General features: G+C 42.2%; 1 protein-coding gene across 3 annotated transcripts in view; it reads left to right on the top strand.

Annotated features, from left to right (window-relative positions):
- Adtrp (androgen dependent TFPI regulating protein) overlaps positions 1-18773 on the top strand; it is a 91654-nt gene extending 72881 nt beyond the window's left edge. For 2 of the 3 annotated variants that reach the window (XM_040755228.1, XM_040755227.1), the window contains 2 exons: positions 11828-11979; positions 17951-18773. In XM_040755228.1, the coding sequence (XP_040611162.1) occupies positions 11828-11979; positions 17951-17988 (190 nt within the window). In that variant the 3' untranslated portion in view covers positions 17989-18773. 3 annotated transcript variants of the gene reach the window in all.
- Positions 18774-19395: the final 622 nt, after the last annotated feature.

Below are 19395 nucleotides of genomic sequence, written 5' to 3'. Positions count from 1 at the left end.
AATCAAGACCCCAAGCATATAGAATAATCAAAGAATACTTAGAGCAGCTAAGGAACAAGGGCAAATAACATATAAAGGCAAACCTATCAGAATCACGCATGACTTCTCCATGGAAACTCTGAAAGCCAGAAGGTCCTGGATAGATGTTCTACCAACACTAAGAGACCACAGATCCAAGAACACATCAGAATTAAGGGTTGGGAAAAGATTTTCCAATCAAATGGTCCCAAAAAACAAGCAGGGGTAGCAATCCTAATATCTAACAAACTAGACTTTAAACTGAAATAAATCAAAAGATATGGAGATCATTTCATATTTATCACAGGGAAAATCCACCAGGATGAAGCCTCAATTCTGAACATCTATGCCCTAAATACAAAGGCATCCACATTCGTAAAAGAAACATTACTAAAACTCAAACCACACATAAAACCTCACACACTTACAGTGGGAGACTTCAACACCCCACTGTCACCACTAGACAGGACAGGACAGAAACTGAACAAAGAAACAAAGGAACTAATAGAAGTTATGACCCAATTGGGTTTGACAGACATCTACAGAACATTCCATCCAAACACAAAAGAATATACCTTCTTCTCAGCACCACATGGAACCTTCTCAAAAATTGACCACATACTTGGCAACATAGCAAACCTTAACAGGTACAAAAAATTGGAATAACTCTATGTATCTTATCAGACCACCATGTTTTAAAATTAGAGTTCAACAACAACACAAACTGCAGGAACCCTACAAACTCGTGGAAATTGAATAATGTGCTATTTACACCACTCCTGGGTCAAAGAAGAAATAAAAAAAGAAATTAAAGACTTCCTAGAATTCAATGAGAATGAAGACACAACATATCCAAACTTATGGGACACTTTGAAAGCAGTGTTAAGAGGAAAGTTCATAGCACTAAGTGCCCACATGAAGAAACTGGAGAATAGTTACACTAGAGAATTAAGAGCACAGCTGAAAGCTCTAGAACGCAAAGAAGCAAACCCACCCAGGAGGAGTAGACACTAGGAAATAATCAAATTGAGAGCTGAAATCAATAAAGCAGAAACTAGGAAAATAATACAAAGAATCAATGCAACAAAGAGTTGGTTCTTTGAGAAAATCAACAAGATAGTAGACAAGCCAATCCAAGCTCAGCAAACAGCCAAATGTGAACATGCAAATTAATAAAATCAGAAATGAAAAGGGGGACATAACAACAGACACTGAGAAAATCCAGAGAATCATCAGGTCATACTTTGAAAACCTGTACTCCACAAAATTCTAAAATTTAAATGAAATGGAAGACTTCCTGGATAGATATCACCTGCCAAAATTAAATCAAGAACAGATAAGCAATGTAAATAGACCTATAACACCTAAGGAAATAGAAGCAGTCATCAAAAGTCTCCCAACTCAAAAAACAAAAACAAAAACAAACAAACAAACAAACAAAAACCCAGGGCCAGATGGCTTCAGTGCATAATTTTACCAGAAATTCAAAGAACAGGTTATACCAATTCTCCTCAAAGTATTCCATGCAATAGAAGCAGAGTTGCCAAACTCTTTTAAGGAGGCTTCAATAACATTGATACCCAAGCCACACAAAGATACAACTAAGAAAGAGAACTTCAGACCAATATCCCTCAGGAACATTGATGCAAAAATACTCAATAAAATACTGGCAAATCAGATCCAAGAACATATCAGAAAACTTATCCACCATGATCAAGTAGACTTCATTTCAGGGATACAAGGATGCTTCAAAATATGAAAAATCTATCAATGTAATCCACCATATAAACAAGCTGAGAAACAAAAATCACATGATCCTCTTACTAGATGCTGAAAAAGCCTTTGACAAAATCCAACACCTCTTCATGGTAAAGGTCTTGGAGAGATCTGGGATGACAAGAACATACCTAAACATAATAGAAGCGATATACAGCAAACCAACAGCCAACATCAAACTAAATGGACAGAAACTCAAGGCGATTCCACTAAAATCAGGAACAAGACAAGGCTGTCCCCTCTCCCCATACCTCTTCAATATTGTACTCAAAGTTCTAGCTAGAGCAATAAGACAACAAAAGGAGATCAAGAGGATACAAATTGGAAAGGAAGAGGTAAAACTTTCACTATTTGCATATAATATGATAGTTTACATAAGTGACCCAAAGAACTCTACCAGGGAACTCTTACAGCTGATTAACACCTTCAGCAAAGTGCATGATACAAGATCAACTCAAGAAAATCAGTAGCCCTACTATATACAGACAATAAGAGGGCTAAGAAAGAAATCAGAGAAACATCACCCTTTACAATTGCCAGACACAACATAAAATACCTTGGGGTAATGCTTACCAAACAAGTGAAAGACATGTATCGCAAGAACTTTGAATCTTTAAAGAAAGAAATTAAAGAAGACACCAGAAAATGGAAAGATCTCCCATGCTCTTGTATAGATAGGATCAGTGTAGTAAAAATTGCAATCCTGCCAAAAGCAATCTACAGACTCAATGCAATCCCCATCAAAATTCCAGGACAATTCTTCACAGACCTTGGAAGAACAATTCTTAACTTTATATGGCAAAACAAAAGACCTAGGATAGCCAAAATAACCTTACTCAACAAAGCAACATCTGGAGGCATCACCATCCCTGACTTCAAGATCTATTATAGAGCTGTAGTCCTGAAAACAGCTTGGTATTGGCACAAAAATAGACAGGTAGACCAATGGAATTGAATTGAACACTCTGAGATTAATCCACAAACCTATGAACAGCTGATTTTCTAAAAAGAAGCTGAAATTATACAATGGAAAAAAGATAGCATCTTCAATGGTGCTGGCATAACTGGGTATTGGCATGTAGAAGACTGCAGATAGATCCATGTCTATCACCATGCACAAAACTTAAGTCCAAATGGATCAAAGACCTCAACATAAATCCAGCCACACTGAACCTCTTAGAAGAGAAAGTGGGAGGTACCCTTGAACGAATTGGTACAGGAAACCACTTCCTGAACATAAAACCAGTAGCACAAACACTGAGATCGACAATTAATAAATGGGACCTCCTGAAACTGAGTAGCTTCTGTAAGGCAATGGACACAGTCAGTAAGACAAAAAGGCAACCCACAGATTGGGAAAAGATATTCATTAACCCTACATCTGACAGAGGACTGATCTCCAAAATTTACAAAGAACTCAAGAAGCTATTCTCCAAAACACCAAAGGATCCAATTAAAAAGTGGGTGACTGAACTAAATGGAGAATTCTCAGTAAAGGAGACTAAAATGGCTGAGAAACACTTGAGAAAGTGCTCAACATACTTAGCCACTAGGGAAATGCAAATCAAAACAACTCCTGTCAGAATGTCTAAAATCAAAAACACCTTTGACAGTTTATGCTGAAGTGGATGTGGAGAAAGGGGAACACTTGTCCATTGCTGGTGGGAGTGCAAACTTGTACAGCCACCTTGGAAATCGGTATGGAGATTCCTCAGGAATCATTCTACCACACGACCCAGCAATTCCACTCTTAGGCATATACCCAAAAGATGCCCATTCATACAACAAGGATGTCTGTTCTACTATGTTCATAGCAGCATTATTTGTAATAGCCAGAACTTGGAAACAACCTAGATGCCCCTCAACTGAAGAGTGGATAGAGAAAATGTGGTACATTTACACAATGGAGTACTACTCAGCAGAAAAAAGAACAATGGAATCTTGAAATTTTCAGGCAAATGGACAGCACTAGAAGAAACCATTCTGAGTGAGGTAACCCAGTCACAGAAAGCAAACATGGTATGTACTCACTCATATATGGATTTTAGACATGGATCAGGGAGTGTCAGCCTACAATTCCAGGACCAGTGAGTCTGGGAAACAGGGAGGTTCTCAAGAGATATGCATTATACCCCAGAGGAGTGGAACGAGGCAAGATCTCCTGAGCAGATTGGGAACATGGAGGGGAGAGGAGAGGGAGCCAAGAAAAAGAGAGGGGGATAAGAGGAGGGTAGAAGAAGACATGGGGGGGGGCAGGAAGGTTGAGTCAGGGTAAGAATAGAGGAGACCAAGATGAGAGATACCATAACAGATGGAGTCATTATAGCTTTGAGGAGAGAGCTGACACCAGTGAGATTTCCAAAGATCTACAAGGATAACACCAACTGGAAAACTAAGTAATAGCAGAGAGACTGCATTAATAGCCCCTACCTAATGATAATGTTGATGACTTCCTTATATGACATCCTGGAACCTTCATCCAGTGACTGATGGAAGCAGAGACAGATATTCACAGGTAAACACTGAACTGACCCGCAGGAACCCAGTGACAGAAATGGAGGAGTGATGAGCAAAGGGGTCAAGACTGTGCTGGTGAAACCCACAAAGGGAGCTGACTTGACAAGGGGGAACTCTTGAACCCCAGACTGATGGCTGAGAGGCCAGCAAGGGACTGATCCAGACTCCATGAATGTAGTGTCAGTGAGGAGGCCTCAGATACCTCTGGGGCCTTGGGTAGTAGATCAGTGTTCACCACGGCATACAAATGAACTTTAGTAGGAGTCCATTTCCACATGGAGGGATGCTCTCTCAGCCTGGACACATGGGGAAGGGCCTAAGTCCTGCCCTGGATGAAATGACAGACTCTGGAGATCTCCCTAAGGAGGGCCTCACCCTCCCTGGGGAAAGATGTGGGGATTGGGCTGGGGGTGGGGGAGTGGGGAGGTCTGGGAGTGGGGGGGAAGCTGGGATTTACATTTGAAGCATGCATGTTTCTAATTTAAATAAAAAAGAAAAAAAATTAATTAAAAAATATGTAAACGGTCACAGAGTCTACTGGTAAGGACTGTGAGTTAAGTACAAAGGTAGGTAGGGTGGCCGTAACTGAAGCATGGAAAGGGGACTGAGGGAGAGGAGAGGCAGAAGCTCAGGAGCAGTGTCAATGTCAGTCAGATACTCACAAACCATCGTTAATCCCAGAGCATGAATGGAGGATGGTAACTTAGTTATCAGTGGCCTCTGAACACCAGGGTTTGAAGGGCTTGGTTGGCATGCTCAAGGTCATGAGGTCATAACGCAGAGGGGCCTAAAGGGGGACAGAACAAGTACAAGCACAAAACCTTAAGAAAGATTTGGAAGTTCTGAGACTAAGGTGAGCTTTTTGTTGTTGTCCCAAAGTCCAGTCCCCAGTCGGAGGACATGAGACTCTTTGCTGCCTGCTAGCCCTGCCCCATTAAACAAAATGCACCTCCAGACCCTCATGAGCACCCATGGTCACAGCAGGTTCCGTGGTGCTAGACACCATGGAGAAGTGCTGTAGGTGAGCACTGAGAGTGTGGCGATTGAGATGATCAAAAGGGGAGACAGCCTAGGAAGACTGAGGTTCTGAACATGGGCGGGTCCACAGGGAACATGACAAACAAACATGAGTCTACAAGGAGCTGCTAACTGCACCAGAGACATCATTCTGATAAAAACCACAGTACAATGGCCTAAAAATAGCCTCGTAGGTCCCCTGGGGACTGCCTCCCCTGAGCTGTTCACTTTCTGCTACTTTTCAGGTTGCAAAATTGGAGCTTTGGCCCTGCAGAGGGAAAACAAAGCCTTGCAGAGGAGTAATGACTAAAAATGTTTCATTTCCTTTGGAAAGCTTTAGTCACCTAGAAATCTGCTGTCTTGCTTACGCCTCCCTGTTCTCTCAGCCCCAAAACACCTCACCTCTCTCTTTCTGAGGCAGTGGTGATGGGTGGAGAAAGGAATGTTCCTGTCCTCCTTCCTTTTTTAAAAGGGGATTTGAATACATATTTCCCCTAATACAGAGCTGCTGGTGCTAGGAAAAGCAAGGTCAAATAAGGCCGGGCTCAGCCTGCAGGGGACTGATACTTAATAAGTGGAAACAAGCCATGCATACAAACTACAGGAGCCTGGGCTGGAAAGTGATAAAATGTAATAAAAACACGAGGAGCTGCAAGAACACAGAGACGGAAGGAGGGGAAGGGAAGAGATCATGAAAAGCATGCATAGGGGGCTCTGAAAACCCAAAGACCACACAGAGTTAGGACTGCAACAAGCTGTTCCCACTGCATGACAGTCAGCAACAGGAAGGCCATAAATGCTTGTGAGTCAGCTGAATTTCTCCTTTCTGTACAGTCCAGGGTCCCAGACTAGTAAATGGCACTACTCACGTTTAGGGCAGGCCTCTCCACCTCAAGCAACCTAATCAAGGTGCTCCCTCATAGCCACGCCCCAAAGGCTAACCAAATCAGAGTAGTCCATCATATGTGTCTATCGACTTGTCTACTGGACAACTCCAGTTCCTGTAAGGTTAGCAGTCAACATTAACTACCACACTCCTCAAGAATAACAATATTTAAGCCCATTCCTCATTTACGCACACAACTATAAATTGTATTCCAAGAATATATTACAAGTTGCTAAGAGCCAAACCAAGGCAAGTTCAGATCAGCCGACCACACCCGCACTTACAAGTCTCTCCATTTCCAATTATTGCATCATGGTGAAATCTTTCCAAGAGCCACTGTTGGCTATTTCTGAAATGCAACCTTTATCTAGAATCATCATAGTCAAACATGGTTTTACAGCACTTCCTAAATTGTTCTAGTATTAATAAAAACTAGGGAGTCAGAAATAGCGTTAGAAAACCTGGTAAGTCCAGGAGACAGTGGAGGGACCAACAGCTGACCCTACTATCCACACTCACTGTCCCCATCCGAAAAGCCCCAGAAATCCCCTCAGCCCCTCCTCTCTTCCTGTCCCTTTCTATCCAACTTCCTCAGTCCTCCAGCATCTCTATGGCTAATCCCAATCAGCCAATTGTTGACTCCATCCTTGATTCAAGGTGCCTTTATTGACACAGAGGAGTGACAATGTGAACAATTCTCCCACAACATGGTTTTTAAATTCAAATCTTAGCAAGGGTTAGAATCTTAGCCCCATTTTCCACAGTGATACTCAAACAGCCATCATGCTGATGTATGAAAATAACTATTAGGAAATCACACAATGCTCTTCTATTTAGGGGCAGGCCTCTGGGGTACAAATTAAAAACTAACTAAAATACTTGTAACAGAAACTAGAAATAACAACAGCATACAGAAAGCACAAGATTCTTTTGAAACGAAGCATTGACTAGAAACACATTGTTGAAGGAGTGGAATAGGTTTATGAATTGATAAGGAGTGGAATAGGTTTATGAATTGATAAGGAGTGGTATAGGTTTATGAATTGATTGGCATGTAATGGGTGAATGTAAAGGACACATTAAGAATACGCTTAAGAATTTTCAGATAGTGGCTAGGAAAGACCATGGTTTCACTAATAGAGATGAGGATGAGTTGTGAAAGAAATGGTCTGGAATATGGTTTTTTTAAAAATAGTCAGTTGAAAATCCCATGTTCAGGTTCTATTAAAATCTAATGCTGGGCCAATTTGTGGTGGTGCATGCCTTTAGTCCCAGCACTCAGGAGGCAGAGGCAGGTGATCTCTTGAGTTCAAAAGCAGCCTAGTCTACAAAGTGAGTTCCATGATGGAGAGGTCTATACAGAGAGATGCTGTCTCAAACACCCCTCCTGTAAACAATCCAATGCTGGTTCTATTTGTTTAGGATACATAAAGGGCATTAAGAAAGTAATCCCCACAACACATCCCACAGCAGTTTCTCTCTACAGCAAAGACTGTGAGTCACCCACCAAGAGGAAACTCATCAAATGCTTTCTAAAGGGAAATGAGTGCAGAGAGATACCCATCGTTGATCCTTCAGGTGGGATGAGATTTCTGGAGTCATGAGGAAAGATAAGGAAAAGAATCAGGAAGCAAAAGATGAGGGTAATTCTCTTGTCTTCGTGATCAGATGGGGCAGGAGGGCAGCTGAGGTAGTGACAGTTGAGATCAGGCAGACAAGAATCCCCATGGTCTTTGACAAGGATGCCTCGCACCCAAAGAAGGTGTCTCAGGACGGTGTGGATGAGTTTCAAAGTTCAGTCCATGCAGGAGAGAGAGGTGAGATGCAGGCAAGGCATACTGTCATCCCCCCCTCCCTTCTTCCCCCTCCCTCCCCTCCCCACTCCCTTTTCTCTCTACATTCAAGAAAGCTGGCACAGTGACTCTCCTCAGTCACCCCTGCCGAATGCCCTTTAACAACTACTACAATTTACCTCTGTCTCCACTCTCTTCTACTTTTCCTACTGCCACCTAACAGCTGTCATTTCTCTGGCATGTTCTCTGTGAAAAAACACAATTGGTTTACCAACCTCGGGATCTTTTCTTCATAAGCCTTATGCTGAAAGGAAAAGAAAGTTAACAGTAACTTTCCATGTCCCTAGGGGAACGTCCTTGATTGTGGACATTACATAAAAGGACATGGGAGTTAGGAAGCCCTAATTTCATGTATCTAGAGCAAACCATGTGAACTAATTAATATAATCTGTTAGAGTGTGTTCTGGGATCCATTCCTATCTGCTTGAGACATTTGTTTTCTTCCCCTTGTTCCTACTCTTGTCTGTTGTAAGAAACAACCATGCAGGCAAGGAACACCATGAAAAGCATTCTGCAATGCATCTGTGCCATGCACAACTTCATCCTAGTATTTATCATAATCGTTATAATCATCACATCTTCCATGTATCAGGGAGCAGCTGAATGATTTGGGAGAATAAAGATCCCAGCAGGGCAGGGCTAGGGACAAAGCGTCAAGCCTGGTCACGTACTTGCACAACCACAAGACTGATGCTATCTGCCTTAGGATTTCTCTTGCTTTAATAAAACACATGGCCAAAGCAAGGGTGGGGAAAGGGTTTATTTTAGCCTACAACTCCTAGGTCACACTCTGCCATTGAGTGAAAGCAGGGCAGGAACCTAAAGGTGAGAGAGAAACAGAGGTCATGTGGAATGCTACTGAAATTGCTCGCCATGTTTTTCTTCGCTTGCTTCTTGAAGAACCCAGCACCATTCACAATGAGCTAGGCTTGATCACATCAATCAGTCAAGAAATGTACCACAGGCTGGCCTACAGACCAGTTTAGTGGGGGATTGTCTCTATTGAGGTTCCCTCTTCAAAATGACTCTAGCTTGTGTCAAGTTTAAATGCAACTAGCTAGCGTAACTCCCTAAATTGATTTTGATTGTAACAAAGGGAACATATCATAAAATCAACCATTTTACCCATTTGGAGTGTGTACTTCTGTGGCGTTAAGTACATTCACATTATACAGCTAATACCAGAACTTTGAACCCACTAAACAACACTTCCCATCCCTTTTCTGCCCACCCCTCACCCTTACTGTCTCTGTGAATCTGACGCTTCCTCCTACAACTGGAGTCACGTATGTCTTTTTCACACCATATCACCTTCAGGGTTCACACCTATGTTGTAACCTATGTTCAAATGTTTTTCTTTTTACTCCTCCATTCACCCATCAATGGCCTCCTGGGCTGTTTCCATCTTTGGGCTGTAGACGCTAATGTACAGTTATCTTTGGGTCTCTGATCTCAAGTATATTACCAAGTGGTAATGAGTACATAAGGCAGATGATAGCTTACTTAACACTCTGATGGACTTCCTTACACTTTCCCTTGCTGATGGAGTAGAAGGAATCCGATTTCTCCATATCCTTACAAACACATATGTTCTGTGGTTTAATTTGTTTGGGGTTTTGTTTTATATAGTAGTCATTCTGTGAAATGGTGTGATGGCTCTTGGCTTTGAACTGCATTCTCCAGATGTTAGTGACATCTGACATCTTCCTTGTTTATAGTCTTTGTGGAATGTCTATTCAAGTCACCCGTCTGTTTCTAGTTGCATTTTTTGGGAGTGTTTTTGAATTAGGCAATTTATTTATGTATCCTACATGTTAGACTATTAATATATGTAATATGATTTACTCATATCTTTCTGTATCCCATAGACAGCCCTTAAACACTGGTGATTGTTGTTTTTGACTAAATCTTAATAGTTTGATTTTACCAATAAAGACTCAGGAGCCAGATGCTGGTGTGAAAACCTGCTAGCACAGAGAGGCAGAGAAAGCAGTCAGCTGACCTTCCTCCTCCACTGATGTTCCAGGAAGAACTTTCTCTTACACAAGCTCAAACAAAACTCCTGCTAGCACAGAGAGGCAGAGAAAGCAGTCAGCTGACCTTCCTCCTCCACTGATGTTCCAGGAAGAACTTTCTCTTACACAAGCTCAAACAAAACTCCTCATACTGAAAGACCATTCCTTCTACTTCTTGTGTGACTCTCTGTCTATCCTCTTGACTCTCTATGGTTTCTTCCTGTCAACTGATTACTTGCTCTGTGCCTTGACCTATGGCTGACTTTATTTCATTCTGTTTACAATATTCAAACAGAAAGCCCTTGAATTAAAGGTGTGTGCTAGGGCTGAGCCACACCACAACTAGGAACAGGTTTTTCCAGTACATAACACAATGTCAGGGTTCACAGTGTGATCAAATATCCTGCAGTAGTTGACAGTATCCTTTGATGCATAGAGATGAGTCTATAAATTCCACACTCCAGATCCCCTTTTCCCTGCCCTAGCCCTGATCCCATATATTAGCCCTTGTTCAAAAAACATATACCAAACATATTGAAACAACAGAGATTACATTCAGGGTTTTGAAGACTTAACTAAGTACAAAGCTTCATTTTTCTGAACTCCTCTGGTAGACAACCATGTTGAAATTCTTTTTCTCAGGCCTGGTCTATCTTCCCTCTTACAAGAAACAGTGCTGTGCTGTCCATGGCTGCTTAGGAACTCCTGTCACACTCCCACATGCCAGGCACTGCCTTTTGTATTACACATGAAATACATGGCTCAAAAACACGTGTTTCATTCTGGCTATTCTTGCAGCATCTTGAGGAGGTGTATTGCTGTCTGGATCTCTGGTCTCCACCACAGAGTTAATAAATTGCTAGAGATAATGTAGCTAATAGGTGGCAGACTGAACGTTTATGTCACAGAACCCTCTTCCAGATTCTATACACTTAACAATTGTTAGCTGCAGCTGAGGCGACATCATCCCTTAACACATATTTTGTGTCTTAAGTTATTTTAGACGTTGGCATCTTCAGTGCAGTTGGCTTCCAGCATTTTTAGTCTTCACTGAGACATCATGGCTTCTCTCCCAGCATTTCTTTTCTTTCCTTTGGCTCACAGAAACAACTTATATTCTATCCTCACATGAGTAAATTCTGAGCCCCCCTACCAGCTCATCCATCCCTACCTACTGCTGGATCCCTAAGGATTCCTGTGAGCTAAAGTCAGAGATAACACATAATCTCCAGGCATCCTGTTTTAGAGCAATGATGCAGGATCTCTACCCTGCCCGTGTCAACAAGAGCTAAGAGAAACTGTGCAGTCCTCTTAGGACCAAAACCAACAGCAGCATACATCGCACCTTCAGCTGCAGGCAACAAAATTGACACCATCTTTCCAGGTCTAATTCTCAGTCAGCTGTCCGTCTCAAGGAAAGCAAATGAAGGCACGTGTTCACATACCCTCCTTTGCTAATGATATGTTTGTTATATGCTTCTGGCCTTTCACCAAGATGAATCACAAAGTATTAGATAAGGAAAAGACTGGCTCATTCTATGAGAAAAAGATGTTTTATTAAAACAAGTAACAACACAAAGAGATGACCAACTGCCTTCTGTAGATCTTCGGGAATACTTCAGGTGTTGACAAACATTTCCCAGGCTGGTTTTCACCTGCTGTCTTCTAGTGTCCCACTGAACCTGAGGTACAAATAGCTTGCTGGCCTCTGTGATCCTGATCATTTTCACTTCTTGTTCATGCAGGGTCCTGTGGCGCTACTCTCAGACCGGAAACTGGGTGTACCCTGTGTTTGCCTCCCTCAACCCACTGGGTATTATCATCTTCTTCTTGGTCTGTTATATCCTGAATGCCAGCATCTACCTGGTTGGAGAGAAGATTAATCACTGGAAATGGGGTCAGTACTTCCCTCTCATCCACAGTCCACAGAGAGAGACGCTTCTTTCTTATCCATGCTCTACTCTCTACCCAAACCAAAGGAAAACTTAGTCCAAACCAGAGGACCACACTGCTAGGTGCCTTTGTTCATAGAGTTCAAGTGGGTCCCATGGAAGCTAGAAGACAAAAAGCCTAGTGCAAGTTGGAATTCCCTTGGAGAACTGCAAGTGTTTCCTTCTTCCATCAAATAATATCCCATTTAACTCAAAGACCGAATCTTCTTTCAAAACGTTAGGACCCAAAGAACAAGGTGTTACCACCCCAACCATGAGGGGGGGAAATCCTGTAAGGGTCTTCATTCACCCCAGTGAGGGCTTGAAGGACATGAATTCTTGTTTTTTGTTTTTTGGTTTTTTTTTTGGTTTTTTTTTTTTGTTTTTTTTTTTTGGTTTTTTGAGACAGGGTATCTCTGTATTGTTTTGGAGGCTGTCCTGGAACTCACTCCGTAGACCAGGCTGGCCTCCAACTCACAGAGATCCGCCTGCCTGTGCCTCCTGAGTGCTGGGATTAAAGGCGCGAGCCACCAATGCCCCACAGAGGACATGAACTTTTAGAATGTGAGTTTCTTTTGTCCTAGAAAAATGTGACTCTCACTCTAAACAATAAGAGATAGTTTATCGTGAGCTAAACGTGAGTGAGCATGGCCCAGTAAATGTGGATTCAGGTTGCCCTGAATGACATACTCCTCCTTTACTCAAGAAGGCACATGAACTTAAATAGTCCCAGAATAAAAGGCAATCCAAATCAATGCATTAAACTAAACATTGATGCATTGATGGAGACAGCAGGTAGGTGGGCCCATGAATTACAGAAAAATGGGGAAAACTCTGCTACAGGTTTCACATATTATCTGATGGCTCTTAGTTTGGGGGATAGTGGAAGTCAGTAGTCTGTCAAGTTAATTCATTCCAAAGGTTTTACATGACAGTCAAAAGAGATGGCGGCCCAGATGCAGAGATAGACAACAAATAGGGAGTACAGATATCTCTGGATAATTTTGGTACAACATTCCTGGAATTTGTGGGTGATATCTTTTTCTTTAGTTCTACAAGGAGACATGTAGGAATTCACCTTGGTTTCTATACAACAAAGTGAAAAAAAATCCCCTGTAGTCACCACCCTCAACCATTCAGCTACCAGCAGTTCTGGTCCATCAACAGAAATCTCCCACCCATTCTCTGGGTTTGTGAGGGAGCAGACACTTGTGGATGCAAAGAACAGGCAGTTCCCAAGGGGCTAGAGTGAGCCACTTCTGGTCATAGACTGAGACCCCAGAGAAAGAGATATTCAACTTGAATTTGTCACATTTGCTTCTCTTGGAAGATTTAGTTTATGTTCTTTTAAATAATTTATTTATTTTACATTATGACAGACGTTTACCCTTCCTCCTCTTCTCCCATTTCCTCCTCTACCTCCTCTCTGCCCCAATCCAATCTCTCCTCCTCCATTTCTGTTCAGAAAGGGACTAAAGGGAGTGTTTTCTGTGAATGTAAGCATTTAAAATGAGATGCTACAAATGAGAAAACAAAATTAACTCAAACACAAAAGTAAAAACAGACTCTTAAAACAAGTATTTCAAACCCAGAATTCCAGTTTTCAAGGAAAATCACTGGGGTGGGGATTGGGATTTCAAATGTACAGGCATCTAATTCTAGGAATTTGGTGGTACTTGGATTTCTGGGTAAAGATTTCTGATGACTTTCAAAGAGCTGTATTGTAAAAAAAGAAAACAGGAGGGAGGAAGTATGGGAAGTTGGGGAGAAAGGACTAATCCATTGGGAATCAGATGGATAGAAATGCAGATAAAGAAAGCCCAATTACTTAGAGATTATCAAGAACAGTGGGATTTTAATCACTTGTATTGAGTTTGAAGATGATTAATGCTTTAAATTGTTTCTTTATAAGTAAGAGTGTATGTTAAACATCTTAAAACATAAATTATCACCCTGAATTTCAGGGACTCCCATACCCTCTGGCCTCTGAGAATATTCGCACACACATTGCACATAAAGTCACACAAACATACACACATATGCACATACATAAAAATAACAAATACATTTTTGTTGTTGGTTTTTTGTTTTTGTTTTTGTTTTAGACAGGATTTCTCTGTGTAGCTTTGGAGAGCATCCTAGATCTAGCTCTTGTTGACCAGGATGGTCTCGAACTCACAGAGATCCTCCTACCTCTGCCCCTCAAGTGCTGGGATTAAAGGTGTGTGCCACAAACACCCAGTTTGTTTTTTTTAGAGACAGGGTTTTGTTGTGTAGCCTTAGCTGTCCCAGAACTAGCTGTTTAGACAAATCTGGCCTCAAACTCACAGAGATCAGCCTGTCTCTGCCTCCCAAGTGCTGGGATAACAAATATACTTTTAATAAAATAAAATCTCACTGTATCTAGTATCCTTCAAATCCCCATAGCCACAAGCTCCTAATACGTCCCACTGCTGAGCACTGAGTCCAGTTTTTCTTATGGTGAGCATCAGCAATCAGGTTCTCCCTTACCAAGAACAGGCACATGATGCACAAGATGGAGATCAATACAGACAATGATGTTCCTTAGCTCTGCATTCATAAGAAACAAGCAAAATCAGGTGAAAAGTCTTACATTGCTCCTTAACAGAATAAGGTTAACATCCTTTTAATCAGCCATTGCAAAGAACCAAAAGATTAGGGAGAAAATGCAGTGAGAGCAGGCCACACACCCAAATGCCCCTGCCTGAGAGACTGAAGTGGAAAGATCACTCACAAGCTCAAGGACCAGCCCAAGGTACTGTATCAAAGCGGGTAAAGTATTAGAAGAGAAATTAGATCCATCAAAATTTCATTGGCAATTAATGCTTTTAAATGGCTAAAATGCAACATCATGGGCCCCATGAAACTACACTCTTCCTCTCCACTAACGATATATTAGTCCTCCCCTGACTTACAGAAGGAAGTCCCAGTACTCAAAGGATGCTCCATGCCTCAGTTCCTGTCTTGGTGTTTTCTCTCCTCTTCTAAGGGTCCTTTCTTTCCCTTCCTCCACTCGAGTATTGCTCTGGCCCCCACCCTATCCCCAGACTTTGCCTGACTCACCTTTACTCATTTATTTCAACTTGCCTGCTCTAGGATGCTTGGCCTGATCTGCCCAGGTTGGACCCAATGTCCTTTCTGATTGTTGAGCAGCTCCTCCTCTATCTTTTAAATGTCAGACCTATCATTTTAGCGTTGCTGCTCTTGCTATAGCTTTAGGGCTTTGTCTTTGCAGGAGGCCTTGAGCTTCTTGAGGGTTAAGATGCCTGGCCATTTTTGAATCTCCATTTCTGCTAGCTTTCCCAATGACTCAATCACAGCAGATAGTTCAAAGGGGGCCAGAGAGCTTTCTCTCTAGGTAGGAGGAGAGAATTCTTACAAAGGTTTTCTGGAAATAGCAGTCAAGAGGGAACCTCTAATAGTCATAGATTAGGACATTGGGTCTAGGCAGGTGGAGATGTGCTGTACCCACTAAAGAGCTGTTGAAGAAAGAGGCACGTGTCAAAGCAGGCAATATAAAGCAACTGAGACCACTGAAATAACCATCTGCATTGTACTTCTCCAAGGGACTCCACTAAAGCCAGAAAATGGTCTTTACATTTTCAATACAACATCTCAGCTGGATGAGGTTGTAGATATACAACCATCAATATTTAGGAACCCATTTTAAAAAAATTTGTCTTGTGTTCTGACTACTAGAGTCATGGAGGATGAAGAAAAAACTGGAGAAGTCAGGGCTGGCTCTAACTCTCTGGCTGCCAACTAGCAGGCTTTCCACTGTGAAACATTCCTTTCAATCAAAAAGTACTCTAGTAAACTACATTATTTCCCACTCAGAGTTTGAAATCCACTTTGTAAATGTCATTTATAGAAGATAGATGGCCTATTAATAAGTTGGCACTTTCCATGCAATACAGAAAGGTGGTCAGAGATAAATTTTCAAGACACAAGGGAACCTGGAAATTGCTCAGCTCTGAGAGAATGCAAAACTAAAGCATCTATCTCATGCCTCTGTATGCTAGAAACAGAAAGAAATACACTATTTCTGAGGAATTCAAAGCATATGATTCCCTCCAGAATATAGTGACTCTGATCTCCACACATAGAATTGTGTGAGAAGGTGCCTTCTCCATGTTGGTGAGTATATTAGTCAGCTTTTCATTGCTTCAATAAAACACCTAAGACAGTTATTGCTAAAAAGCAGAAAGTTCTATATGTACCTCACAGTTTTGGAGAGAGGAAGTTCTATTGATTGGACTTCAGATAAAGGTAGCACCTAGGTTACAGATCATAGAGAGTGTTTTTTAAAGACCAAGCAAGTTAATACATCTCACACTATGAAGAGTAATTGATGGGTAAAAGCCAAGGCAACTACCAGTCCTATGAGGATTTCTCCATAATCCCAATAACCTAAAGATCTCCCACTAGGCTCCTCCTCCCAAAGTCCATAACCTCCCAACAGGACCATCCTGAGGCCAAGACTTCAATCACAGTGGATTCTTGAAGCTAACTCAGATCACACCCATGCCAACGCGGTGGGTGTGTGGACATTTCCTAGCATTCCACCTAGCTACTTAAGTTTGGATGGAGGAAACTTTGATGTAGAGGAAGAAGACACACTCCTATCTTAACAGAGCTTAAACCATCATTTCTGCTTCTCTCTGTGTTTTTGTGCTCTGCACTGGGCCAGAGGAGAGAGGTTATGATTACAGTCAGATGCAAGAGGTGAAGCTTGGAAAACACATGGGTAGAGAAAATGTTAGGAGACCTGGAAGTAAGTGCAGAATAAACATATTTGATCAAGCCTTTGAGTGTAAAGGAAGTAGCTTGCTATTTAGTCGACAGATGATACTTAAAGGGTTAAAGTGCACAGTGTAGCAAAGAGAAGGAGTTGTGATTGAATTTAGAGCATAGAGAAGACTTACTGAGATAGGTGTGGTGGTTTACACCTTTAATCCCAGCAGTGGGGCATAAATAGGCAGGCGTCTGTGAATTCTAGGCCAGCAGGGTCTACAGGGTGATTCTAGACCAGCCAAGGCTACTTAAAGCTACATCGTGAGACCCTATCTCAGAGAGAGAGGGAGAGAGGGAGAGAGAGAGAGAGAGGAGAACCTGAGAAGATTTACTGGGAGTTGGAATGCTCAATAGATAAGACAAAAGGATGGAAGAATTAATGAATGTAGTATGACACCTGCAGGCCTCAGTGTATACTAAAGCTTTAATGAAGTGATTGCAGCAATCTGAGCTGACCAGAGGGCTGAATGCAAGGATGGTCATAAGGATCTTGGGATCAGCAGATGGTATTTTTAAAGAAACCAAGGTGACTGAAAGGCCACAAGCAGGACTTCAAGATACCAGTCACTGCCTTGGAGAGATGATTCAGTGGTTAAGAACAATGACTGATCTTCCAGATGACCCAGGTTTAATTCCAAGCACCCTTTTCTGCCTTCTGAGGGCAAATTTTATGGTTTGGAAGTCATGGAGGACTCCAATTAGGTGGAATTCCACTTCTCTAGTTACTCTCAATTTCATGCAGTCTCTTTGTCTCTGTCTGCAAGTCTCTGCATGTTCCTATGGATCTGGGCAGTCCACAACACTCACACAAAGCACTGTCTCTGCATGTTCCTATGGACATGTGCGTACACAGAGCTCACACAAAGGCCAGCAATTGGAAGCTGTATGAGAATGCTGTATAGACCAATAGCATCACTGAGTATCTGGCTAACTTCATGCTGAGCCCCAAGGTAGGAGACAGATTGCTTCTTGTCTTTGTAGCAATAGTGGCTGTTTATCAGAGTTCTCTCCTTAAGAAAAAGTGTTTTGACTTCCCACTGCCCTATCAGGGTGAATCTCCACCCCCTCAAGAATACCCGTCAGGGAACCGGGTCTGAGGTATCTCTGTGTCTGTTTGTGCAGGTGCCACAGTGAAGCCGTTGATGAAGAAGAAGAAGTGACTACACACTGTTTTCCAAGAGTCATAGAAGAAGAAACATAAAAACTGGTCATCTGTCTATTCTCATTAATATTACTCCTTTTGGGATCAGTGGTGGAATAGCATGGGGAGATATAAAGGACAGAGAACGGCACCTAAGTTTAATAAAGGGTATGAAGGGGGCTTCACTTGAGATCTTTTGGTTTTCTGAAAGGCTGATAGACAATTCCTGATGTCTCAGAATCTACTGATTTTGTCTGTCCTTCATGGAAGATTGTTTCTGGCTAAAAAGGCTAAAGAAGCCTGTGTAGACTTGCTGGTGGACTGTTTAGAGGAGGGGTGTGGGGAAAGGAACTTAGATTCATCCAATCACTTCACCTTCAAGGGGGATAGTGAGGACCCAGATAATGAGTTGTTGCATTCATCAAAATCATTGTCACACTGGAGTAGCAGGGCACACGGGCGCAGCTGAACTCAAGGCTGCCCTGGCCTGCTGAGTAAGACCCTGTGGTGGTTTGAAAGAAAATGACCCCCAAAGGAAGTGCACTAATAGAAGGTGTGATCTTGTTGGAGTATATGTGGTCTTGTTAAGGGAAGTTTGTCACTGTGGAGGCAGGCTTTGAAGTCTCATACATGCTCAAGGCATGCCCAGTGAGGTAGACCACTTCCTGTTGCCTGCCTATCAAGATATAAGACTCAACTCCAGCACCATGTCTGCCTCCATGCCACCGTGTCACACAATGATAATAATGGACCAAACCTCTGAAATGTAAGCCACCCCAATTAAATTTTTTTTCCTTTAAAAGAGTTGCTGTGGTCATGGTGTCTCTACATAGCAATATAAATCCTAAGATATACCTAGTCTTGAAAAGACAGAGAGACAGAGAGAGCGGAGAGAGGAGAGAGAGAAATGGTTATAATGAAGGCAATGGCTTCTTCCTAATACCCAGGCTGGGCCATTTTTCTTTTTTTTATTTTATTTTATTTTAATTTTTTTCCCTTTCTTTTTTTTTTTATTTTCCAGTTTAAATTTAGATAAGAAATGAGGTTGCTTCACAAGTCAGTTCCAGGTCCCTCTCCCATTCCCTCCCCTCCTCCCGTGCCCTTCCCCCAACCCCCCCCCCCCCGTTATCCCCTCATTCCCCCAGGGAAGGTGAGGCCCTCCATGGGGGTGTCCATAGTCTGTCATTTCATATAGGGCAGGGCCTAGACCCTTCCCCAAGAGTTCAGGGTGAGAGTGCACCTCATATTGTTCTATGGGAGTCCAAAGTCCGTGTGTATACTTGGGATGGGTACTGATCTGCTGCCCAAGGCTCAATAGATTACCTAGGCCTCCTCACTGACACCCAGATTCAGGGGGTCTTGATCAGTCCCATGCTGGATTCCCAGGCTGATGCCTGGGATTCAAGAGTTAACCTTTGTCTGGTCA

Source organism: Mesocricetus auratus, unplaced genomic scaffold (assembly GCF_017639785.1).
Source record: "Mesocricetus auratus isolate SY011 unplaced genomic scaffold, BCM_Maur_2.0 Super-Scaffold_100013, whole genome shotgun sequence".
Classification (NCBI taxonomy): Eukaryota; Metazoa; Chordata; class Mammalia; order Rodentia; family Cricetidae; genus Mesocricetus; species Mesocricetus auratus.
This window is presented reverse-complemented; position numbering and strand designations above follow the sequence as displayed.